Source organism: Dromaius novaehollandiae, chromosome 14, assembly GCF_036370855.1.
Source record: "Dromaius novaehollandiae isolate bDroNov1 chromosome 14, bDroNov1.hap1, whole genome shotgun sequence".
Lineage (NCBI taxonomy): Eukaryota > Metazoa > Chordata > Aves > Casuariiformes > Dromaiidae > Dromaius > Dromaius novaehollandiae.
The window spans coordinates 3,690,694-3,716,410 of NC_088111.1; the positions used below are offsets into that span (position 1 = coordinate 3,690,694).

Genomic DNA, 25,717 nt, shown 5'->3' on the forward strand with positions numbered 1-25,717 from the left:
CTTTATCTGGAGTTAAGATTATAGGTGTGTTACTCAAGGATGGACCACTGGATGTTTAATATAATTCCCTCCTACCTGCAACTCTGACATTCACACACTGATTTATGATTAGCAGAAAACGGGAGGAAGGGCTGAAAATACCGAAGGAATCAAAGCAAGTTGGCTGCACTGACAGACGAAAGGCAAATCTGAACGATGCTGCTCGGCATTTCTGGGGTTTGCATGTGCGCAAATGGTTTCAGGCAAGCGTTCCTGGACCTGTTAGTAGGTTACCGAGAAGGATTATTAGAAACGGTGTTAAACCCAGGGGGAGAAGTTGACCCCGCAGCATGGAAGCGAGTTACTATATTTGCTCAACCTCAAAGAGCACAGCCTGAATTTGGAGAAAAAAATGGAAAGAATATGTGGACTAAGTAAACTCAAATTTAAAATGCAGCCAAGCCAAGCTGAGCAGGGTGTCAGCGAATGTTAATTCTCTGGTATGATGCTAAACCGTCTCCCCATCGCTGGCCAAGTCCACCTGAGCGCTGAGCACAGAGGTCCCCTGGCTCCAGGAAACATAACCTCTCCCGCCCACGCAACCCGGCTCATCTCAGCACGGGCCAATTCACAGATGGCTGGAGGAGAAAACAAGCAAGCAAGTCCCTAAATGGAGCAGCCTGAGCTGTCCCTGCGGAGAGCTCGCTCCCCCAGAGCCACAGACTGCAATCCTGGGCCAAGCCCAAGCAGACCCCTTTGGCGAGCAGGGACCCCCCTTCCCTGCTGTCTGCCGTGACCTTGCTTTGAAGCACCACTTCCCCATGCTGGACCAGGCTCAACTCCACCGGAGGCAAGGAGAGACCATGCTCCAGCCTCTTTTCTCAGCCTCAAAGCAGCAGCGATTCCCACTAACCCTCACCCTTCTTTGGAAAAGGCTCACCTCCAGCTCTAATGCCTGCCAGTGCAGCAGAAGGAAGCTGACCCCAAAATACGGTATTTGTGGCCACTTTCTCCACCTCCCTCGTCAGCGGGTCGGAGACCTGCAGGCAGCATCGGTATCCTGCGTTCCCCCCAAGCATGAAACTAGAGGCTTGTGGTTTCCTCTCTATTTATGGGCTGCTTCACCCTGCGGTAATGCCAGCCCCTAGCTCCCCTTTCAGAGCTGCTTTGCTGGACGTAGGTAAAATCCTGCATACAACAGCTCCAGGGCTCGGGCAGCCCAAGCGAGTGCCCCTTTATGCACGGGGGAGAAGGGGTGCTGCCACCTCAGCTGAATCCCTTGTCCACTGGGTCAGACGACCCCTTCCCAGCCCCCGGCAGACCTGAACAGGCATCGGGGCCTGGGGAAGATGAATGTTGCTCTCTGGGTGTCAAAACAGAGCCTGGCTTGGCCAGATATTCCCCAAAGCAGGCCCTGAGATGGCACTGCAGGAGACGATTTAGTATAAAAAAAAGGAAAAGACATTTCCAGCAACCTCAGAATCAACCCGCTGCACTCAGCGCCCATGCTGACCCGGGGGAACAGGGGAGCAGAACAAAGACATGTCTCTGCTCCTCTTCCTCGAGTAACATTGCCCAGATAAAGGCTCCGAGCTGGCATAGGAGAATATTTGCCAATATGGATACAGCAATAAACCCCTGTCAAATAGCCTCAGGAGCCCAGGAAAAGGCACCTACCAGCGGGAAATGAGCGGGGCTGAAATTAAAGAGGACTGCATGTGGCAGCAGCTTCTTCTCCCAGGCCCATTACCTGCACGTAAACCTGCGCTCCTCTCTGCCCTCTCGCTGTCCTTGGCTGCCCAGCCCAGCCCAGCCAGCAGCACATCACCGCTCACCTCCGGCATGCTGGATCCCAAAGCTGCCCCGTACCCCCAGCACACACCAGGCCAGAGCAAAGGGTTTCCAGCACGGGGAGAAGGCGCCGTCCTCAAGCACTGGGGACACGCGCTGGCAGAGGCAGCCTGTGCAAGCAAACCCCAGCAGTGGCATGATCTGACCTACACTTAAGCCAGCACACTACAAGTTCAACTCATAAATCATGACTTATGAGCCCTCCTGCAGCCAGCGCCTGCAGACGGGGTTGCCAGGAGACCAGCGTGGCATCTTTCTCGTCTGGCCCAGAGAGGACCGAATTCCCGAGGCAAAGAGAAAGCCAACCCCGTCTTCTGCTCCTTTATCCTTCCCTGGTGCCAAACGGCAGCCTGGCACTTAATCTGCACATCGCTAGGGCAGGGCCAGGTCAGACAAAGGATCCACCTGCCAATCTACAGCATTGGCGCAAAGCTGCGTCGCATTTCCCAGGACGGCTCTGAGCTTTCAGCACGAGAAAACCAGGCTGGAAAACAGTCCTTGAGGGGCTGTGAAGAAAGGAACTAGAAGCGCTTGCTTAAATCACGCTAGAGAGAACGTGCCCAGAGGAAAATCAGGGCAAGAGAAGCAGACTGGCAGATAGCCCTCTCGCCCGGGGCCTGTCTCCCAGTTTGCTCTACTGTCCTCATTGCACAAATGCGTCCCTCCCAGGGCAAGTCAAGCCCATCCTTCGCCTCGCCCAGGGAAAGCCAAGCATGCCTGTGTTTCATGCACGTGTGCATGCAGATGCCCTCCCCGCCCTCCTGCCCCCCGGCCTCCTGCACACTAAGCTGTTTTGCAGCCCGCTGCGCTCTGCCTCGGCAGTGCACCCGGCTCTCCTCTCCCCGATTAAGGCCATGACATTTTGAAACCTCTCTCAGCTCATTAGGCAGTTGCGTAACACCCCCGGCTCTAACACCATTTAGAGAACTAACCTAATTAAGGGTGCCAGCTGCCTCCGTGTGCTGGAAGGGGCAGGGGGTGGGTGGTCTTGCTTGCAAACACGGCAGCCGAACCTCACCCACCAAGTGTCTCGGTTGGCTGCCCTCAAAACTGTCTCGGGCAGGGTAACGTTTCCCTCCTGGTGTTACTAAGGATGCGTCACTGCCTAGCTGGTGTGGACAGGCCTCCCAGTTACCCTTAAATCCAGGCATACTGGAATGCAAGGGAGGGCTGAACAGACTGGACTGGCCTCAGGCTCAGTTCTGCTTTGGGCAACTGCTGCCTTCAAAGCCACCCGTGCGGGGAGCAGGGCATCCCTGGAGAGCTGCAGCGCAGGGCAGCGGCACCCGAGCTACGGAGAGCAACGCTGCTCGCCTCCAGCCGCACTGCAATCCCGAACACGATGGCAGCGACGTGCTCGGGCCGAGGGAGGAGAGCCAAGGGCTCCGCCTCGTGTGCCCTGCAAACATCGCCTCCTCCATCCGGAGCTGCGGCAGGGAGGAGTGGACCAAGCCTAACTGAAGTCGCAAGCATGCAAGAAAGAGATTAGCCACTCATCCCTTACCTTCTCTCATTGCCAAAGAGCCGGGCCACTTCTTCTCTCCCAGGGCTACGCGCCCGGGTTCTCCGCTCTAGCCGTTTCCTCTCCACCTGGAAGGCCTCACGATTACTGATCCTAATGGCCTTGGGAACGTCGGCCAGGGTGGTGTACTGCCGGCTGGCTTTAAAAGAAAGGGGACGCCCCGATTTTTCAGCTCCCCTTGCTATATCTCTGCTGTTGGAGTCCTTGTGCATGGGGTAACTGTTCTTCGAGTCCAAGGAGTTCAGAGAGAAGCTGTGAATCATTCGGTCGCCTGATCGGGTACCTGGGGAAGGAAAGGGCTGGGCATGCTCCTGCGAGGGCGATTTGGGATAACTGTACCTGTTGTTTGGGGTGCTGGGGCTGGGAGGGCTCGGTGGGGGCGGCAACTGCTGTTCTTCCAGCTTCGAGTCTTGCTTGGTCTTCTCCAAGGAAAAGTAACCACTCTCGACACGTGTCTTCCGCCCACAGTCTATCCGGTCTCCGTTCATGGAGCTCTCATCTAAGGGACAGAAAATTCAGCAGGTTTGGTTTCAACTCCAAGTTCTGCCTTTTGGTAAGAAACAAATAAAAAAAAAGTGCCCCGATTCCAATATGGAACAGCATAAGAAATGAGAGCAGAGACACGGCCTGGACCCCAGCTCCAATTTCCACCTTCATTTGGCAGACAGATGGCCTTTGTGCTGCTGTGGCCTCTCACACGAACCATCTTTAAGGCCTATTCAAAAGATGAGATAATTTGCAGGGAACTGGGGAGCCCAGTCCAACCCCACCAGTCGGCACTGAGGTTGCTGACCAGCTCCTTGGTGGCGATACCCTCGTAGCCAACCATGCGGGCACGGACAGCGTCAGAGATCAGGTCACCAGCTGGATGCAGTGGAGAGTGAAAAGGGTGGTGACAGCAGCAGCAATGTTCTTGGCTGGTGGGACCATCGCTAGCAAGCTGCCGTGAGGTGCCCAGCTGGCTCCCAGACCTGCTCGAGAGCAGCCCCACGGGAAGAAGGACAAGGCAGCCTTCTCCTCTTCCTCAGAGTGGAAGAAGGCAGTGAGCTAACCTCCAGGGAGTATGCGAGGAAGGACACACTGCATGAGCAGATAGCGGTGTTTTGTTCTGGCATAAAAGAGGAGGCTTCCCAAGAACAACTGTACCTGTGTACATTGGAAGCAAGATCCGAGGTTCAGCCAGCAAACGCCAATGCATTTCCTAATTGCAAGCGCAATCAGCTTCCAGGCTGTCTGATTCCAGTAAAGAGCGGGGCGGGAGAGGGGAAGGGGAGGGCAGAAGGTGTGCTGACAGCTGGAGGAAGCTTGAATCCACCAAAAGCTCCTCAGGCCCTTCCTGCCAGGAGCACGGGGGGAAGGCGGAGGCTTCACTGGGACACAGGCGCTTTATGACGAACAGAAAAGATCTGCTGTGCTTTCTGCTGCCAGAGCATGCTCCTGCAATCCAGCACCGGGAAAAGGGTGATCCACAGGAGCGACAGGTCGCCACCGCTCCCTCCGCAAGGAGCAATTCCCAGCTCGCACCAATGCAGCACTGTGCAAGTCTGTTTTCCCACGGATGGAAAGCTCCAAATGACCCCAAGAAATGAGCTGCCCTCAGGCACTGCTGCTCATGTCTGGGCATGGGGAAGAAGCCGAGCCGACCCGCGGGGAGGAGGATGGGACGGAGGACTTGCCGGGGTGCAGGTGCTGTGCGGGGCAGCCATGCGGTCCCTCCTGCCACCTCGTAACAGCAATCACAGTTACGCTGCCTCCCGTTAAAAAGCCAATGAAAGGTGTAAATTCTAGCACTTTTCACTTGCTATATTTTTTGTTTCAAAGAAACCAAGCAGGCTGTATGCAAGCAGGGAAATCCTGCAACTCTCTCTGGGGCAATTCCATGCCCACGCTGTCCTCTCTAGCCCTGGCTGTGGCCACAGCATCAGGGCGAAACCCTACGGACACATCCAGACCCGCTGGTAACACCAGGAGAGCAGATAAATAAAACAGACTCAGCGTGTCTCCCCTCCCCAGGACTTCTCCGGAGGGAAAACAGGGCAGGAAAAAAGCCCCAGCCCCTATTGTTTCCCGGAGAACAATGCGGCAGCCCCGGGCGCCTTCCACAGGCTAATCAGGGAGAGCAAATATAAACAGCTACCCCGATATGGGGACAGGATGAGGAAGCAGCGCGCGGGGCTTGGCAGCGGCGATAACCGGCCGAGCGGAGCACGGGCCCCGCAGCCCCTCCGGAGCGCCGCCGCAGCGGGAGCAGCGTGAGCGGCCAGGCAGCCCTGTCTTCCTGCCAAGGCAGGAGTGCTCTCCACAACGTGTTTTCCGGAACTTCATCCAGAATTTTCTTCCTTGACGTTCGGCCCGCAAGGCCACGGCAACCCTGCACCTTTCAGCGCTGTCACGCGGTGCCGCGGCTCGTGGGGCGGCGCAGCAGAAGGGACGCACGCTGCGTAGGGGCTTCCTCTGCGCCTCTCTGCACGGGTTTCTGTGCCTCTTCCAGGATGCAATTTAATATTGTAACGAAGGTAAGTTACCGGCTGGCAAAAAATCAGCTCCCACTTCACGAGAACACGTCCTCCGGGCGACGCTGCTGGAAAAACCCTGCTTGGGAAGCACCTTCCACCTCCAGGGCGCTACGCGGCCGCTGCCCCGCTGCCTGCCCGCCCGGCACCGCCGCGCTTGGCCATCTCGGGGCGGACGGCCTTGGGGCCAGCCTGGCCCAACCTGCCCCTCGGAGCGGCCGCGGTGCTGAGCTCCCCGCAGCGTCAGGCCCACCGAGCCCTCCCAGGCCCCCTTCCCGGTGCTATAACACGAGGACGTGAGAACGAGCCGGTTTCCCTGCCCGCTGGCGGTGCAGCACCCGTCGCCCTTACCTTCCTTGCCGTCCAGCGCGGGTTCCTTCAGGGAGCTGGCGGCTGCTGCCTGGCTCTGCACCGGGCTCTGCGCTGGGCTGAGGCCGCTGCTGCCATCGGCTTGGTCTTTGCCCCTCATTTCTTCCTGCCACAGCGTGGACTTGGTGGCAGGGACCTTCTCGGCGCTGGGGATGTTGCTGCTGGTCACGGCCATCTTAGCGGGACCAGGCTCCTAAAGAGAAGGGGGGACAACGGGGTTAGGGGAGGCCGCCCAGCAGCCCCCGCGCAGGAGGGAAGGGCTGGCACCGAGGGCCCCGGGCGGCTCTGCCCGCTCCGATCCTGCCCGCGGGCCACGACGGGACGGCTCCACGCAGCCACGTGCCACCACCACCCCGCACCCCGAGAGCGTCGGCGCTGCCGGCCCCGGAGGGAAAGCTCGCAGGTGGGAAGCGGCCGCGGGGCCAGCGCGGCGGAGACTCGGGACTTCCTTAGCCGAAGGGACAATTGCCACACTCGCGGGAAGCGAGGAAACGTCCTTGGCCGTCCCTCCCCGGGGAGGGCTCCCGAAACCGGCCGCGCCTCCCTGTCCGTCCAGCTGGAAAAAGACGCAGAGCAAAGGCGAGCGCACAAACGGAGGAAACCGCGGGCCCCGCGCGAGGGTCGCGTGCTGGCAGGGTAGGGGCTCCTTGGCGTTACTTCCCGATCGGAACCGCCCCTCCCGGCGCGGCACTCAGGATGCTGCGACTGCTTAACTCTTTGCAAAAAGCTCCTCTCCTTATGCACCGGATGAACCCAGCCCTGGAAAAGCTCTGTGCTTACACGGCCCCGTCCGGCTGTGTGAGCCGAGCCCCGGCCCTTGTCCGCGCTGCCCGGCCCCTGTCCCAGCTCCTGCAGCCCTGCACCTGCGCTAACGCAGGGTCTGCCGGCTCCTGCCTCCAGGCAGCCTCGCAGGAGCCTGGAAATGGTCCTCACACCTCCTCCAAAACCCAGGGACCTCCACGTTTCTCTTTGCACCAACGTGGACTTGGATACACAAGCTGCTTATTGCAACTCTCTTCTGTGAAGACCACGACTGTGCACACAGCCCGGCCTGCAAAACCCAGCCACCCTCAAAGGATGAACGGGGAACAACTCTTCGAAACTCCTTTGCAAAATCTGCCTTCACCCGTTTCCCAGCACAGGGGCTCCACCTGCTCCGACCTCCGTCCCACAGTTATCCCTTCCGCATCTCCAGTTTCCAAAAGGCGACCAAACAGCTCCGGTCCTCTGCCCCTGACGTTCACACCTTCCCAGGCCTGCGGAGACCAACCTCGGCTGCAAATCCGCCTCATTTCCGCAGGGCAACAGCCTGCCCCAGCACCGCAGGACTTGGGGAAAGCCTCTCCCATTTCTCCTGCCCCCGGCACCCCTCGCCGCCCGGCCAACTCCTCCGGCAACGCGTCACGCCAGCGTGGCGGCTTCGCGCGGAGCTGAGGCTCAGCTCCCCCTTCTCTCCCACGTTCCCGGTTCGGGGCGATGGCACAGCCTCGACAAGCGATGCTTCGGCAGGCAGATAAATCACGGCCTCCCTGCGTCCCTGCGCGGGCGCATCTGAGCTCCGGGCCCGTCCGCGGGCTGGCTCCCAGGCAGCTGCTGAATTCAGCAAATACAGACCAACCCCGGGCCTCTCTCCTGGGTCCCATTTGTCAGGATTGAATTTGCTCACATTGAACAGTAACGGCAAAAAAGAAAAAAAAAATCAAGCTAAAGGACATCAGATGGAGAAGAAAATTCATTCCCTGTCACTAGCAGCTGCGTTGTTTGTTTGTCACAACTGGTTTGTTATGGGCCATTGATAAAAAGAAAAAAAAAACCCCAACAGTGCTATATTCCTCCTGGGTGTTTTGGCTACATAACAGGACATTTGTTTTAGAAAGGAAATACAATATTGCATTGAGCTTTATGTTATTTTAAAACAATACCCATCATTTTTAATGCATCGCTAGCTATGACGGGCTCTGGAATAAATCAGATAATGATGCCATTTTCGTGGCTACGTTTGCACCCGCGCAGGCTGGCTGCCGACTTCGGCTGCCCAGGTTCAGCGCGCGCCTGGGAAGAGGCAGCAGCTTCCCCAACTGCTTTCGGGTTTGGCTTTGCCCATTAGCAGCTGTTTTGCTGTTGTCATATTAAGTTTCTGCATTAGCGGGAAATTTTCCTTAAAGCCACCAATAAATCAAAGGCAATTAACTCCCCCGTAGTCCCCATATTGTGGGAAATCTTCCCAGTCGCTGGCACCCTTTCCATGCCTGGCGGGGAAAGGCAGGCGCGGGGAGCGCCCGAGCGAGGAACCGCGGGCTGCCAGCGTGCGCTGCCCGGCACGGACCCGGCGCGGGGGCACCGCCGCCCCTGCCCGCTCCCACGGCAGCGGGGCGGTTGGGGGGTTTTTCCTGCCGTACCTCGATGGCTTCGGCTGTAGGACCGTGCCGCTGCAGGGATTTCGGAGTTATTCCGCATTTCCTTCACCCAAAAGCCCAAAGCTAGTAGTCGGCTTAGGATATGTATTTTTATATATTCCATATACGCCCCCATGTAATTATTTCTAGATATGCATTTAATTAGACACAGAGATGAGGGTCGAAAAGCAGTCTGTAGGAAGCAGAGAAATTAAGTCTTTATCATTCAGAGACAGGAACGGCTCAGAAAAGGGGCGTACATGAAGCCTCGAACGCCAGCCTCCGGTCGAGCTGCAGGAAGAGGTGTTTGGCACGCACGAGGCCAATGCACCCTCGTGCAAACCAGCCCCGAAGCAGAGGGCAGCAACTCCGGGCTGCGACTTCAGCCCCAAAACACACCTCCATCTCCCAGGATCAGCCAGCAGCCGGACGCCGGCAGCGCGTAGGCTTTCCTGGAGCACGACAAAAGCCGCGGGAGGAAGCCACCCTCTTCCTCACTAGCCTGCAGCGTGCTTGCAAAGCGAAGGTGAAGCCCTCCCAGCATGACTCTATCACTGCCCTGCGCGTAGTGCCCGTGAGCCCAGTATTCCCCGCTCCACTTGCGTTGGGCAGTGAGAAGATGGGAAAAGACGAGGGGAGCTGCAAGCGGCCCCGATGCCCCAGGACTGCTTGGCTCCAGCCAGGCCCTGCCACCAGGGCGGGGAGGGAAGGACAGAAAAACTACTTAAGAGTGAGAAAAAGGAGAAATACCCTCTTTTTTCTTTTTTTTTCAAATCACAAAGGCGTCCATCCCTCCCTGAGCGGCTCTCAGACACGATCCACTGCCGGATTAGAGGGTGGCCGTCTTTAAAAAGAAATTAGGCTTTCTCCGGCGGCACAGGCAGAGAGGCCTGAAAGGCAGCCAAGTGCAACAGAAGCCATTTCGTGGAGGGCGATTTGGTGCTGGGTTTTTCCCGGGCACCCTCTGGCCGTCCCCTGCCGCCACCCGGCCGTGGTGCTGGCGGGAGGGAGCCCGCGTCCGCACTGCATTGGCCCCGCACCCGGCCTCTGGCCAGCGCTGGAAGCCCAAAAAGCAGCCGGACGGTGGGAAAACCCGCTGCACGGGGATGCTCTGCGGGCGCGGAGGCCAGGCGCGAGGTGGGGAACCACTGCCGCGTGCCCGGACCCTGCACCTGGGGAGCCCGGCCGTGGGTCGCGGGCAGCGAGCTGCCTCCCCGCAGCCGCTCTCCTTATTTGGTGCTCAGGAGCGCGGATCCTGTACGGTTTCCAAGAAGTTGCCATGGCGATGAAATGTAACCCAGAATGATGTTTTTCTGGCTCCGTGCCCCTCTCCTCCCCCCGGCCCCCTCCTGAACCCAGCCGGGCTTCGCCGCTGAGCAGGGCTCCTCGCTCGCTGCCGTCCCTCCCTGCTCGTGTCCCATCTGGCCGCACCGGCTTCCCAGCGCGCCCGGACGCGGCCCGCCAGTGCGGCAGCTCTCACGGGCTTGGAGAAGAGGCCGGGCAACTCGTAGCGTGTCAGGTCTCAGCCACGGAGCGAGGAGGTGCCACCCCCCAGCATCGCTGGAGCCACAGTGCTTGAGGGGCTGCCACCAGCCCAAGCCTTTGGCAGGAGGGGGCTCAGAAGAACGCAACCTGCTAAATCATGTTCTCCCCCCATTTTTTCCCTATTGCCCAGAAGCTCTTAGCGTAGCTAACTTGATTCAGACGAACGCCATGCGAAACCCAGCCCCGGCCCTCCTCGCACCCGGACGATCCTGAGGACTTCACCACGGGGGAATCCGAGGGAAACCCAATAATTCCCCCAAGCAGAAACCGGGGGCCCGGGGGAGGCCTGAAGCTGCTTCCCGGCCGCCGGAGCGGCAGGCAGGGCAGCGCGGGTCGGCCGGATGAGCTCTCCCAGCCGGCCCCTCCGAGCAGCCGGCCCGCGGCGGCAGGACGCGCGCGTGGAGGTCAGGCCGCTCCGGGGACGCGGCCGTTCTCAGCCCCGGAGCCAGACGAGTGCGGCCTCGGGGTCAAATTCCAAATCTGTGGGATTCTCCCCCACTCTGGCCACGTGGGAGCCTGGCAGGAATGAGTGAGTCACGGCCGGCCCCGGCTTTTACCATTTATAGTCAAAGCGAGCGCGAAGCCATCGCCGGGTCCCTGGAGAGCACAGCTCCAGTCCCGAAGCTCCCAGCCTAGCCCTGGCCTTTAGCATTTTCCTTTCATTCCCATTATCTCCGGGGTCATCTCAAAGGGGGTAACCGGAGCCCTACGGAATTTCAGCATGTTTCTGCCTAAAAGGCCCAAGAACGGCCAGGATCCCTTGCCCATCTTCCCAGACCCCATCACGTGCCACGCGCACCCCTACGCCGCAGGGAGACCATTTGGGGTGCTACGATCTGCTGGGAGAGCCCGTGCTACAGCGCTGACGCCGTTTTGCAGCGGGACAGAGGACGGCAGCTGGAGAACAAAACACACAGGCACGCGGCTCGGGTGCCCTGCTCAGTCTGAGCACTTGCCCTTCCCTGGCCACACACCTTCACCAGCCTCACCACTGCTGCCCACAAACCCCATCCCATACAGCCTGCCTGGAGAGAACGGGATTAGATGGAAAGGGCGACCAGCAGAGACCCATCCGTACTGCAAGCAACTCCGAGAGGGTGCAGAGCCCAGACGGGAAAGGGTGGGCAGAGGGTTTAAATGCTGCTGCAGCAGAACTTTTCAGACCAGGCTAACGAGCCAACACAGCACATGCATCCTCAAAGCCAGGGAAGGAGCAGCATGTGACCCTGGGAAGTGACATCCAGAAATTAATTCACACCATCTTTGCTACCCTGGCTCTCTCCCCTGCTTTCATCCTCTGCAAATGCAGCCAGCAGCCCGTGTTTCGTGTCAGCCTGGCTCATGGTGGGGGAGGTCTTCCCTGGGAAGCGAGCAACGCTGTGGCCCGAGGGGAAAGCAGCAGAAGGAGACAAACTGTTCCCCTTTGGGGCACGAGGGACCGGGCTGTGGTGTGGCACCACCTGGGGTTACCTGAGGAGTTGGGGGCTCTACCTTCCTCTTCTTCTTCTGATTCTGCTTGTTCGTCCTCGGATAGACTATCAACATCTCCAGCCACCTGCGAGCAAAGAAGAGCAAAAGGTGAGGTTTGTGCCGAAGGACAGTGAAGAGGGAAGGCAGGGAGGGGATGAGAGTGATGCTCGCGCTCAGGCATGGGGTGTAGATACTGCTCGTGGGTGCTGATCCCAAAGCTACTTCCCCCGTAATGTGGGGACTCCTCTGACAACACCACCCAGGTAGATACAGCCTCATCCTTCTTTCAGACCTCACCCTTGCAAGCAAACCTCTTGGCTGCTCTCCAGAGATGGAGCTTGTGCTGTGCGGCATCCGGGAGGCATCAGCATTTCCATTACTAACCACAGTTTTCAGGGGTTTATAACTTGGCCATAAAAATTCTCCCGAGCTGGAACTTGGCACGCAGAAGAGCTCAACCTCTCCAAGTTGGTTAGGGTCAACAGGGCAAATTGTACCCAGAAATTGTCCCAACACTCAGCAACCACGTCTCAGGGGAAAAACAACTTCTGAGGAAGGACAGGAGGGAGGAGGGACAGGGGATAGCTCCAGGGCAACCCCAGGACTGCTTTGACTCAAATGCTGCTTGCTCCAAGAGAGAGGCAGTGGCCAAGGATGACAAGGGACAGGAATTCAAGGATCCTGAAAGACAGCAGAGAGCTCATCAACAGCATCCTATGGGAGCAGGCAGATCCTCCCTGGCAGCACCCTCTCTTTTCAGAGATGCTAACACCAAAGCATTGCACACAACGCATTTTTCTCTAAGAAAGGGCAGGGTAAACTTGGCATTCAGAAGTCCAGCCTTTGTACAAGTCACTCGTTTGGTGGACTCTCCTATGCCTTGCCACCATGGCCTGACGAGCTGCCTGGATCTCTCTGTTAAGTCAATCAGGATCTATGTACTGCTGGAAAATTTTCATGCTTCAGATTTTCATGCTTTGCTCTCCTATTCCCCTCACTTTGCATGCTGCTGTTGTAAAGAGTTCTGCGATGACCACATCAAGTGGGCTTTGGTTAAGCAATAAATGCCAGAAGCATGCAACGAGTGTAAAACAAATTCTCCCCGAGCCGGGGAAATCTTCCTGTCATACTGCAACTGCAAATGAAACTCGTCTGGCTTGGAACCAGAACGGGACTTTTTCAGGATGATTAATGCTTGCAGTCAGAAGCAAATGCACTGCTTCAAAATACGATGCCGGGCCAATGAACAATAAATCAGCCCCACCTTGCTCTGCAATGTCTCTCCCTCTCGGCACTGCTAGCAGGATCCAGGAACAAAAGACTGAACTGTGTGCTGGAACATGGGGGAGAAGGAAAAGCCAAGCAGGGCATGGAGGGGCGGTCTTGCCATGTTTTGGGGCGTAACAGAGCACAAAGAGGAGCCTGAGGATGGGGACGAAGGGAAGCGGCAGCGCAGCAGGGCCAGGTCAGGGGAGCAGAGCTCAGCAAGAGGCCGTGGGAGGCTGCTGATTCTCTGGGAAGGGAAGGGAAAACAGGAACCTCCCGCAGAGCAGATAGGAGCCCGAGAGCCAGAGCGGGATGAGCCCTGGGAGATGGCTCTGGTCAGCCTACGGCACAAGCACGCTCTCCCACCCCTGCCTCTGACTGGCAGGACAAGAAAGAGAGCAGCAACCTCTGAAGGTCTTTTAAATATGTAACAGCAACCATCGCCCACGAGGGCAAAGGACTCAATAAAGCACCAGTGTCCCTAGGAAACGGGCAAGGCACTCGCACCCTCTCCTCAGCATGCCGCGATGCAGCACGTGCACCATGAAACCAAGGGACTGGAGGAGAACAGGACCACTCAACTACAGCCACTACCACTTCACTAGCCATTTTACTCCAAAAGTTGGCCAAACACCATGCTTCTAGCTCCGTGTGAGCCTCTCCTTTGCAGGGAGAGCCTTGTGCCCTCCCAAGTGACAGTCTCCCCTTAGGAGAGTCATCAGCAAGGTCCCAAGCCCATTAAAAAGAAATGAATTGTTCGATCATGCTGGGACCCCACTGGCAGCAGCAGGCCCGTTGGTTTGAGAGAGTCGAGACTCGCTTCCAGCAAAGGCTGGTGCCCACGAGGGCTGGAGGTATCATTTTACCTGCAGAACCTCCCCAGAAATGTCTCCCTCCACCGGCATCCATCACTCCCGCCTTGGCTGGAGGAGGGGAGCCGGCCACCCTGTCCGACCGCCTGTCCAGGGCCAGGTCCTCCACGGCACGCTCGCCTCACGCCCGCACTCATCCGAGACAGGTGCCTGGCATCCCGGCTCTGGAAAGACAGGTCTGCCCGCCCAACGCGGCGCACGCCATGGCTGACAAGGGCGGAGGGGAGAGGGTGGATTGCCTGCATTCAAGTTTCTCAGCAGAACATTGGACATCATAGGGAAGTTTTAATACATGTAAAGTAAACAGCCAAGCCAACTCCCAAGCTCTCTGCAGGAAAATGCCTATTTCAGCTAATATTTACTAAAATGAGAGAGTCATCACCAAAGAGAACGCTTGGAAATATAAATCATTTCAACAGGAAGCACCAAATTCTTTCGTTCCAAGGTTTGGAAGACAGGAGGAGAAGATGGCATGCTTCTGGAAGAACAGGAAAAGCGTTTCATCCCTTTAGCTTTCTGCTCTAGTTTCAAATGTCAACTAATTTTGAAACGCTGAGCTTCCCCTTGGGATAAAATCTCTGCTCCCCAGCCTCTCCTTTCGCTCTGTTCGTTCGTAGCTGGGTGCTTTTCTGCTGGCAGCACCAGAGCAGGGCTCAGTGGTGGAGCAGCCTGGGAGGAAGACACCAAGTGCTGAAGGTGCCGGCTCCTGTCCGGAGCAAGGAAGGGACGTGATCCACGAGAAGTGGTGCGGGAAACACTCGCAGGTGAGCAGCAGCAGCAGTAGCATCCTTTGGTCCATGCCGACAGGCTCGGTGCCCGAGAAGCACCCTCACCACCACTGCGTTCAATCTGCGCCCATGTTGGCCTGAGACCAAGGGACAAGGATGTTTCTAGGTCACCATCCAACACCTGGAGCTGGGAAATCTACAGGGATTTGCTCTCTTGAGTGACTTAATCTTCGGCGTTGCTGAGCAACCACATCCCAGTGGCAGGCACTCATAAGAGTGATGATATTTTAATCCTCCTCTAAGGTCAGACGCTCAGTTGGGACCAGGGGGTGGTGGGCTGTAACCAGACCTCTCTATTTTCCCTCTCTGCACAGAACAAGCAGGGAACAGACAGACACTGCGAAGACAAGGCTGCCACAAGGGCATGAATAAATACAGAGCAGAGATGGCCCCGAGGATGCCATGCCTGCCCCAGGGGCGCTGACGAGGACCTGGGGGTATGTGACATTCAGGGTCGGACAGCCAGCCCTTGGACTACCCAAACCTCCTCTGCTGAGGGAACAGGGGGTCCTGGGTGGCTCAGGGGCTCCCGAGAGGCCAGCACCAAACTGCAAGGACACCAAATGCGTTGAACCCGCCAAGCTGCACCAGGCACCTGCGCCCAGCAGCGACCCCGGGCAGGACGCACGATCGGACGCTGCGGTAAAAGCACCGGCTACTGCAGGAGTCACCCGGCACAGATCATTTCCTAGCCCATCCTCGCGTTCGCCCTGCAGCTGAGCCTCTTCCCTCGGCGAGTAAATAGCTCCTTTTTTCCCTGCTAGGACCAGAGCTGCCAAGGCCAGCCCAGGAGCATTTCGGCATCAGATGCGCTCTCCAAACGTTCAACAAACGCTCCAGTGTAATTCGTCTCTCTCCCGCGGGTAAACGCCTCTGTTGTTCTGCAGCAGTAAGCAGGATATTGCCCAATGGCAGACAACAAAACTGACCTGAAAATGGTGGCCTTCATAAGTAACTAGTGACTCAAGAACATCGCAGCCCTGGGGCCCAGCCAAGGCTCCTAAAAGAGGCTGACCTTTCTGAATCACTGGCTCTATAAGGTGTCCGGCATGCTGGGAAGCCTCAGGCTCCAGCCCAGCAGGCGCGGCTGAGCACGCGCACTAAGCACCGAGGAAGGACTTAAATCATCCACCGCTGCACAGGTCTCCGCCGAAGTCAGTGCTCATGCTCACACCATAAATCTGGCAGCTCAAGGGGGTTGTACAGGCTCCCGCTGTACTGCAGAGCACCAGGTGACTGCGGGGGTCCAAGAGGCAGGGGAGCAGAGAAGGGAAAAGAAAACCTGTCCTTGCCAAAAAGGAGGAGACCGAGGCTGACTGCGAGGAAGCAATTACACACAGCCCCTGGGATCGCCCTTGTAGCAGGCAGTTGCCAACACATTTGAAGCATAATCTCTTTATGCCTTCCAGTTCCTTCCTCGGGGAGTGCATCTGTGCCCGACCTGTCCAGATGTGCAACGCGCGCGCTGCCAGGCAGCTTCCACGCTCCCTGTTGAAATTGGCCAGCGCAGCTGTTTTGGTTTCCATTGCCAAAGTGCGCAACGAAGATAAAAGGTGAGCTTAGTGCAAAGCCCTGCAAGAGCCCCATGCAGCTTCCTGCACAGCATCCGAGCAGAGCTGCCGCCCTGGTACCGCTGAGCAGGGCCACAGAGCCCCTCTCCCTCCAGGGAAAACCCGGGGAGAAGGTGTAAAAAACCCCGTGTGCTTGCAGTGACCCCTCACGCATGGAGCAACCTCAGCATGTAGTGCCACAGCTATGGTGGGGCTGTGCTTGGACGTGGCGTTACCCACCCTCCTCTTCCTGCCTGCTGAGCAAAGAGCCCCAAGCTTGGCTCAGCCCCCACATCTCCACTCACCCGCTGATGATCTCCTTGTTCTCCGCTCGGATGAAGTGCTCCTTCTCCGGGGTCAGGATGCACAAGGAGAATTTCTGCCCCGTCCGACTCTCCCCGTCCACCACATCCGTGCACTGGTTCATGTTGATGGTGCCCTGCGGGAGGGTTGTTGGCTGGAAGGGGAAGGAGAAAGGAGAAACTTTTAAGCAGAGAAAAGCAGATGAGCACTTGAGTCCTAAAACCCCTCCTTGAGGACACCGGCATCCAACAGACCAAGGCTTTTGCAACCCTGGCACTGTCAGGAACTGATTTTGCCCTTCCCGCTGCAGAGAAGCACTTTGCCCCAGCGCCCGCAGGCCAGGCCAGGTGCCCGAGCCGTGCCGGCAGGCCTGGTCCCCGCACGCATGCCAGCAAACCCCCGGGGACACAAACCAGATCCCCCCTGACCCTCCCTTCCCTCGCTCAGGGGATGCCCCTCTCTCAACCCCTGGCCACGGCTGGCCAAAGCGGGCAGGACGGGCGGAAAAAGCAGCGAAGCCCCGCGTGGCCCCTCCGCAGAGGGGGCTGGGGCTGCCCTGCGCGTCACAGTGTCCCCCGACCCGGTGACACGCGGGAGTGTCGCGCTGCTCCGGGGCCGACCTTCGCTGGAAGGGGCCGGGAAGGGGGGAGTGTGGCGGGGGAGAGGGGGCGAATCTGCTTTTTCACGGGGCTGGGCCGGCAGCCAGGGGAGGAGGCAGGAGGCCTCTGCCGCGGGTTTTGCTCCGCCGGCCACGGAGCAAAGTCCCCCCGCCGCGCGGGCCCGTGAGCTATGGCACGCTGCTGCGGGGGCGGCAGGATCCCGACCTCGGCGGGGAGGATTTCTCGTGTGAGCGGTCAGGTTCGGACACACAGCATCTCCGCCCCGGACGAGGATCGAAACAGGAGCCACCGAGTCCCTTCGCGTGGCCACCGAGTGACCCCCCGGCTCCCGGCAAATCGAACCCGAGCCCCCGGGCCGGAGGGGCCCGACGTGCCCAGCCGGGGAGCGGGGAGGGCAGCGTGGCGGAGGGCTGGGAGACGCGTTAGCGCTGACGAGAGCTGACGGGTCCATCTGGAGCGGCTCGGGCTCATCCGATTACAGCCCGGCCTCCTCTCCCCGCGGTGTGACGCCCTGCCGCCCGCCCTCCCCTCCCCAAACCGGGCATGCCGCGGGCCCCGACCCCGCGCATCCTCCCCAGCCACCGCGGTGCCACAGCAGCCCCCAAAACGTCCCGGCACAGGGCAGTGCTCCTCGGCACCCGCCGGCAGCTGGAGCAGGCATCGATCCCGGCCCCATGGAAAGGCGAGCGGAGGAGCCCTGCACCCAGCAGGCATCCGGAGCGGCTCCGCTGCCGCCTCCTCGCCCCCGGCGAAGCCTCCTCGCGCCCTCCGGATGGCAAGGGCAACAGGGTGAATTATTTTTGGCAGACGCTGCCGAGCGTTTTACCATGGAAACGGGCTCCCCGGCCAGCAAAACACCTTCCAACGCGGCCTGCGCGGGGTGCAAAGGGAACCCGGCGGCACTGGGGAGAGCTGGGAACGGCCCCGTCCTGAGCTGGGGCGGAAACGGCCCTTCGCGGCGCCCGGCGGAGGGGCCAGCATTCGGCAACACCAAAACCTCTTTGTTTCTCTGAAAAGTGGCATCGGTGTCCCCGGGTCGCGCAGGGGAAGGGCAGGGGAAGCCGAGCACGGACCCAAGCACAGCCTGCTCCCTCGCCCGGTGCCACAGGAAGTCAATTCCTAAGAGGATTTTTTGTCTAAGACAACAAAAATAAAATCCCGCTTTCCGGTAGCTATAAAAATCCTACGGAAAAACTTTCTCCTGCTCCAAGGGGAGTCTTAGAAACATTTTGTCTCGCTTGGCTTCGGCACAGCCAAGGCTTCCCGGGCCATAAAACTCCAGATTGCTGCGTGGGCCCAAGCCCATTCCCCACCGGCAGCGTTTGTACGCGAGGGAACACAACCAGGACACGGGAAAAAAGGGACGAGGGCTTCCCCTGGGTCAGCAGCGGGCACCCGGGGCCACTGACTTGCTCCCTCTTACCACGCACACCCTTAAAATCCCTGGGGGGCAACACGGGTGTCAAAGCCCAGCGAGGGGTTTGGCAAGCAGGACGGGAGGAGACAGCTCCTCGCAAAACCCGTCTCCTCCTGCCTTAACCCCCCGGCAGGGTTCGGAGCAGCTTCCCCAGCTGCTCGCACCCAGACCAACCAGCCGCTTTTGGGTGGCTCCCACCACGGGGCCGGCTCGCCAAAGTGGGTTTGCTGCACACCCATCCTTGCAACAACTAAAATGTGCATTTCGCGCCACGTCAGCCCCCATCTCCGCTGCCTCTTCCAGCCCCCACACCGCGGACAACGGCACTCCCAAACGCTCGGCATCGGAGCGGTGCGTGGAGCCCACGCTGAGCATGAACTGAACTCTCCAAGCCGTCCGCGGGCCCGGCCCGATCCGCGGGGTGCAGCTCGTGGACACGGATAATGCCCTTTGCCTTCTCCGACTAGGAGCAGGAGGGAGAAAAAGAGGGAAGAAAATGCACTGTGGCCAAACCCAACGGGAGACACCCAAAGGCGCCCAACACGCTCCACGCTGCCCGGGAGGAGGTGACGCCTGGCAGGCAAACAGCCTCGCTGGGGAATTATTTAAATTCTTTTACACCTATTTATTCCCCTCCTTGGAGCCAGAACAGGCACTTTGAAGCACAGTGAAATGCAAATACGGTGAGGTGGAAAGACACAAACAAATGCAAACTCCGTGGAAGGAGAGGCCGAGACGCGGCAGCCTTGGCGAGGACCTACCTGCCCTGGGCTAAAGCACCATGGCACGCTTCAAAAATGACCAGGGAGCCCGAACAGAGGCCTCCGGAGAGGTGGCCCCTGCCTCCTGGCCTGCCGCAGCATTAAGAAATGAGAGGTGGCAGATGGCCTCCGCGTCTGGCTGCGGCTGTCACCAGCCTGCCCGGCGGCTGCCCGTGCGAGGCGGGAGGCGATGCCGCGGGGCGGCAACGCGGGGGCGAAGGAGACGGGACGGGCTCTGCTATAAGGCACGTGGACACCCTCCTTGTGCCCTTCGTGAACGCGAGTTTTCTGTGGGTTGGGGGTTGCGAGGGAAATAGAAGCAATGCTGGTCCCTGTGCTGGTCCTCGGCTGGGTGAGGACTGTACGGCTCCAGCAACTGGAAAGGGAAGGGAATAAATAAACGTAATAAAAAGGGGAGGTATGACAGAGCAGAGATGCCAACACAATAACAAGGCAGGGATTTCAACCAAGCCTCTGAAGAGCAGATGCTTTGATAGGAGGTTGAACACAAGCATGTCTATTAGGTCCGACCCTAGGGCCAAAGGAAGGCTTTGCACTCGGGTGAGGCAGGATGGACATTCAGGGCTCAGCCCTGTCTCTACCCGCCTGCCTCGGCCATCCCCACCGCGGGGACAGCCTCCGTCCCCAGGCCTGGTCCCTGCTGCCTGCCTGGCCCGGCCTTTGCCATTTCCCCGGCTGCTCTCGGTGGGACCCAGCGCACAGCGTTGCCCCGCGGTTGGATTTGGTGCCCGGGTACGTCTTTCAACTGGGAAAACTTGGCGGAGGAGTGGAAGCACATCAGGATACATCAGCATAGGAACAGAATTAACCCCACCTTTTTGAGCAGGGCAAAAAGCAGTGCTCCCCGCGTGCCGAGCAGCGAGCACACGCACCGTACGAGCAGCCATGGCTCTCTACGCTGCCGCTATCAGCAGAGGAACCGGAGCCAAGGAACAATTGCATTACTGTTTCCCTCTGGTATGACAGATCCATATTTACATACACACGTGCTCGCAGCATCCCCCACAATACGAGCACAAAACCCAGAGTACACACTCTTCCTCCCCTGGTATCCGGGACGCAAGCCACACTGCGCCGCGCTTTCCCCCAGTGTAACCCAAAGCAGCCTCCCGGGCTAGCTTGGACGGGACACAAAGCCTTCCCGCGGCGAAGGACGCATGGCAGCGTCGGGGAGAAGGCGGCCTCTCTTCCCCACCTCCTCTCTGCCTTGTGCAAGCTATGAATCATTTCCTGATATGGCTCCATCTTCTCCGAAACCAGAGAAAGGGAAACGTCACAGCCAACAGGAAGGGAATAAAGTGCCCCAATTTCTGTTCTTCGGGGAATTAAACAAAGCAACTTTGCTCCCTGCCCACACACGCCACCAGGACAGACCCTTGATAGGTAGAGTCCAACGACTGCAACAACCCCACCTTCTAGCAAAGAAACTCCTACTACTGTTTTTGTGCCTTTGGGATTGCGAGGCAATGGGTCCCTTCTACTCTGCCAAATTCACACCCACAGCTAGAGGCTACAGCCAACAGCTGGGGAAGCGCAGGCTTAAGCACACCAAGCTCTACCTCCCATGTCTTCTGTCCACCTTGTCGCTGCTGGCCGGCTCCCAGACGTCATGCAGAGCCGGGCATGGGACGTGCACCAGCGGGCAGGGCTGCGGCTCCATCCCTGTCCTGCTGGATCCCTGCAGGCCTCGCTGCAGAGGACGGGGGCTGCGTGTGCCCCGCGCCCCCAGCCCCACAGCTCCTGTGCCTGAGCATCCGTCCACCCGCCTAGGGCTCGGACCTCCACGGGAAGCCTTGCAGCAGTGTTCGGTCCTGCATGACCAGGCACGAGCACAACAAGGCAGGCGGGACTTGTCCCAAGCAGCAGGACCTCTGCAGGAGCAGTGCTGAGGATGGGCACTGATGGCAAGGCCCTGCATAACCGCACTTTGTTCCCAAGGATTTCTCCAGACCACAAACCGGGATGTCCGTCAGCCCTGGTACCAGCAAGTTGGAGCATCTCCAAATCTTGTCAGCCTTCAGGGCAAGCATCTTCCATCGCTCTTTTCCCCAGCCCGGTGTGAACACCTCTGAAGACGTGGCCATCTCCCGTAGCTCTGTCCTGCCTTCACCCTGCTCTCTGGGCGTTAACCGGAGTCTATTTTGGGAGCTGTGTTTTCTTTTTGGGCACCTGTCCCATGGCAATTGGGCAGAGACCCACCAAATCGCTTCAATTAGGCCTTGAGTTACTTATGGCCACCGGGCTCAGTTCCAAACGCTCCATATCTCATTTCCAATCCTGGCGTCCCCATGGTGTGTGAATAAATAACATGGGAGGGGGACGGAACAGTTACAAAGGAGAGAGAGAGAAAAAAATCTCTTTCAAGCTCCCAGGAAGAAATCACAACCAAGGTATTAAAGACGTTGCTGCAAGAGAATACGAAGTCCTGGATGCTACACAAACAATGAACACCTTCAGATGCAAAGGGCTGATCTAACAAGGAAATGGGATTTATCAGCTCTAGACCCTCCTTTCCATATGGTTTTGAGCAGCCGAGGAAGGAACACAGGATTTTTTTGGATTCAAGAATTTCTGAAGGTTAGAAAACTCTTGTTCAGCAGTGATCAAGGGCTGCCACAGAGTCTGGGTCCCGGTCCAAGCTCGGCTTTCTCTGAATATTTTCCCCATCATTGGGGAATGCATCCTACGATGTCTGATCCAAAAGACAGTGGAGGTTTGCTCACACACTGCACACAAGACAGCAGCAGGTAATCCTGTGGCCAAGCTCTTGAGGACCGATCCACACCCAGCTCTGCCGGCATCTCTGAAGGACACAACCAGTGCCCACGCGATTTTGCCAGAGCTATTACATAATGTGGGTTGATGAAATCTGGAACACAACATTTAGAGAAAAGCGATGGGGTAGGGGGAGGAGGAAACCAAACAAAAGGGACATTTTACTTTCTGCCAAGAACCAGGGGAAAAAAACCATTTGTCTCTCTCCCATGGCGGGCCGGTTGCCTGGACACTGGGGCTCGGCCATCCTGCAAGGAAAGATCAAGGACGGCTACCCACCACCATCTCACCCGGCTGCAACGGCACGAACGCTGCACCGAGAAGGGCTCCGGCACAGGTTTGCTCTGCCATGGGTTTCCAGCGCTGCCCTAGTTCAGGAGGGAGCCTGGCAGGTCTGCAGAGGAAAAATCCATGCTGCTTCAGTAAATGCTTCATGACAAATGTTAATTTTCAGAGCTAAAACATTCATGAGGATGGCTGCCAACGAGGGAGCGCGTTGCTTGTTCGGAGCGCTCCTAAGTGCTCTGCCGGGGCGTCCGCTCCGCTCGCTAAAAGCTCCATCCATCGCCTGGCGCCTGGGACGCAGCCACCTCCGGCGAGCGGGACCGTAACCAGGCCACGGAGCGCGAGGGAGTGATGTTACGTTTCCCCATCGGTCAGAGCAACCGAGGTAAAACGGCATGTAACGCAGGGAAAACGAGGCCGGCTTTGTCGGCCAAGGACAGAAGCGGCCGGGACGCGCGTCTCCGCGCCGCACGGAGCGGGAAGGGAGGGCGATGCCGCGGCGAGCCCGTCCCGACGTCCTCCAGGCTGCCGTGTGCCCGGGCCGGCGACACCGGCACTACTTTAACGAGCGCTGCAGGCTCCCTGCCATCGGACACAAAGCTATCGGTACGGCCACAACGGGACTGGAGCTGTGTAGCGGGCAGATTTTATTACATGTATAGATCATCTAACAGGCTTAGCGTCCTGGATTTATTAAATTAGACGAAGGCTCTTGAGAACGACCTTAGCCAGCGCTGCGGAAGGATGGAGTGGAGCAGTCTCCCGCGCGCTCCTGCCTCCCCACACCGCGGGAAAAGCAAAAGCTGTCACCCCATCCTCTGCCCTTCCCCCTGGCAGGTCTCCCCTCTCTCCTAGGCTCTCACCGCTCTGCCCCGAGGCATCTCCTGCGGTTCCCAACCGGACCACGGGCTGCCCAAGGACCGTGCCCAGCTCCCACTGCTGCGGAGCCCGCGGACCTGTCGGCACCGTGCCCGGACCCCAGCGCTCCTGCGAGGCGGTGCAGGGCACTTACTCCCATTTTCCAGATGTGGCACAGCAGCTAAGCGACGTACCCGCCAACGATGGCCGAGTCTGCCGCATCCTAAATCAGCACTGTGCTTTCAGGGCCGTCCTTCCTCGGCTGCGCTGTCCGAGCCGGGAGGCAGCGTTTTCGGCCGCTTTGGGGCATCTTCCCTCATTTGCTTACAGGGCACATGGAGCCTGTAATAGTGGGAAGATGCCTCGAAGTCTCACTTGCTCCCTGGAGTCTCCTGCTCTCCAAAAAGCATCACGCCCTTTTGCAGACAGAGGTATGGAGGCACAAACAGTGCCCTGCAAACACGGCCTTGGCATCTGCCCGTATGACTCTGCCCCGGCAGCAAATCTCGCTCCCTGCTCGCTGGTGACAGCAGAAACTCGGCCCTGCTCGGCCCCGCACCGGGCCGTTTCCCACCGCCTTGTCACCGATTTCCCCACCGTCAGCCCCCGCTCGCTCAGCACGGGTGCCGACGCCGGCTCCGTGGTCTGTTTTGCTCGCTGTGCTCGGGCTGAAGTTACCGGCCGGAAGGAAGGGGCTCGGGGGGCTTGGGGATGGCTTTGCAAGCTGTGCACGCGCTTGTCCCCGCACGCTGGGCCCCCGCAAGAGCCCTCCCAAGCCTCTACCAGGAGATAATGCAATTTCGGCTTCGCTTTCGCCAGGGGGAAGGAATTCTCTTCCCCTGGAGCAGTTTGGGGAGGGGGCGAAGCGCCGGGGCTGGGGAGGAGAGTTCAGCCAGGGGCCGCTTTTAAGAAGAACCTGTGTTTACTTCCACAGACAGCGAGTCTAAACACCGAGCGAGGCCTTGCTGGCTGCCGAGCACCCCGGGGCTCGAGCCCGCAGCGCCGCTCCTCTCCCCACCGCCGCCGCCTCGGGCAGCCCCCAGCCCTGCCGGACCCCAGGAGCCGGGCTCAGCCTGCGCCACCCCGCCGGGCGCTGCAAAGGGCCCCCAAACCCCCGCCGAGACCCCCGGGGTTGCAGCCGGCGGCTCCGGGCCCGGCCCGGCGGGGGGTTGCAGGCCTCTCGGGAGAGGGCCCAGCCAGGGGTGCACGGGAGGCTGGATCTCCAGCTCCTCCTGGCCTTATATGGCGATTCTCGCGCTGCGCCTACGGCTTTCAGCTGCGATCCACCTCAAAGCGGGGTCTGGAGCTGGCAGCCAGCTCCTTGGCTGCCTCTTTCCTGTTAACCTCTTTCCTGCTGAACGGCTGCCGGGTCCCCTCCGAGGCGGCTGCGGCAGGACGACACAGGAGGAGCGAGGCAAGGTGCCGCGTGCCGCTCGGCGCCCCGCCATCAACCTGCTGCGGCACGGCCCGGCTCCGGCCGGGGACCGAAACAAAGGCCCGGCGTCTCTCCAAGCAGCCGACAGCTGGCCCGGCCGTGCCGAAGAAACCAGCTCGCAGCCCTGCAAACGCGGCTCTCATCCCCCCCCGCCTCGAGGCTGCGCTCCCCTTACGGCACGGACACATGACAACGGAAACCGGTCTTTAAAATGCAAAAAATCCTCCCCTCCTAGAAGGCGGGTGGGAGGAATAAATGATAATAATCCGACCCCATCTGCTCACAGCTGCCAGCATGGCATCTTCCCTGCTCCCCGCGAACAGGCACAACAGCCACGGAGTCAAAAGGGAAGAAAATATCTGTGGCATGCGAGTGGGTTGTCATGGTAATGAGCCAGCTATCAAAAGCCCAGTGAGCTCGCGCTCCGGCACTGTGCTTGCGGAGAGGGACGGAGTTTAGTGCAAGGGCCTTGGCATGCAAGTAGTTTGGAGGAGAAAACACAGTCATTTGGGGGTGGGAAGAAAGGGAGGGTATCATTTGCATTTGGATATTTAAATTTTAAATTGCACGGTTCAAAATCGGCCTTGTCAACTTTATTCTCCACCCCCTCGGTGTAGGAGACGAGCTGAATAGTCCCAGGTGGTCTCTGCATCGCTCCCTGCCACATGCGCGTGCACGTACGTGCGCTCCCCCCTCCTGCCACCCACCACCTCCACTGCACGCCTGGCTTGCAGCAACCCCTCCAAGACAGCTCCCACCGCATCTCCCAGGGGCAGAAGGACTCACCAAGCCCTCAGAATCCACCTGAGAGACCCAGAAAGCGACTGTGGACACTGGGAGACGCCAGTTTTGGACATAACCCAAAGCGCGTGTGAAACAGCAAGGGAGGTGGGAGGCTTGGACTGACACGGGATGACTTCCCACTCCTGTTGGCCAGCAATCAAAGCGCAGCTCAACCTCAGCTAGCCCTGGGATTTCTGTTTCACAGGAGTGAAGAGGTATAAACCTGGGCACGGGAATACAAGGAGAGCGATGGGGAAAAGGACCATCCATCCTCACCGCTATCACCAGCCAGAGCAGTGCTGCTCACTAGCAGAGGCAAAAAGCCACCTGAGTAGTTT

At 58.8% G+C, this 25,717-nt stretch overlaps 1 protein-coding gene across 9 annotated transcripts in view; it reads right to left on the bottom strand.

Moving 5' to 3' along the window:
- The window catches only part of MPRIP (myosin phosphatase Rho interacting protein), a 105,357-nt gene that overhangs the window by 43,409 nt on the left and 36,231 nt on the right, over positions 1-25,717 (bottom strand). For 6 of the 9 annotated variants that reach the window (XM_064520105.1, XM_064520108.1, XM_064520107.1 and 3 more), the window contains exons 4-8: positions 16,427-16,578; positions 11,646-11,730; positions 6,217-6,427; positions 3,692-3,851; positions 3,335-3,604 (exon numbers count right to left, since the gene is read on the bottom strand). In XM_064520105.1, the coding sequence (XP_064376175.1) occupies positions 3,335-3,604; positions 3,692-3,851; positions 6,217-6,427; positions 11,646-11,730; positions 16,427-16,578 (878 nt within the window). Of the gene's footprint in view, positions 1-3,334; positions 3,852-6,216; positions 6,428-11,645; positions 11,731-16,426; positions 16,579-25,717 lie in introns of all 9 variants that reach the window. The other 3 variants (XM_064520106.1, XM_064520104.1, XM_064520111.1) reach the window with 3 other exon arrangements.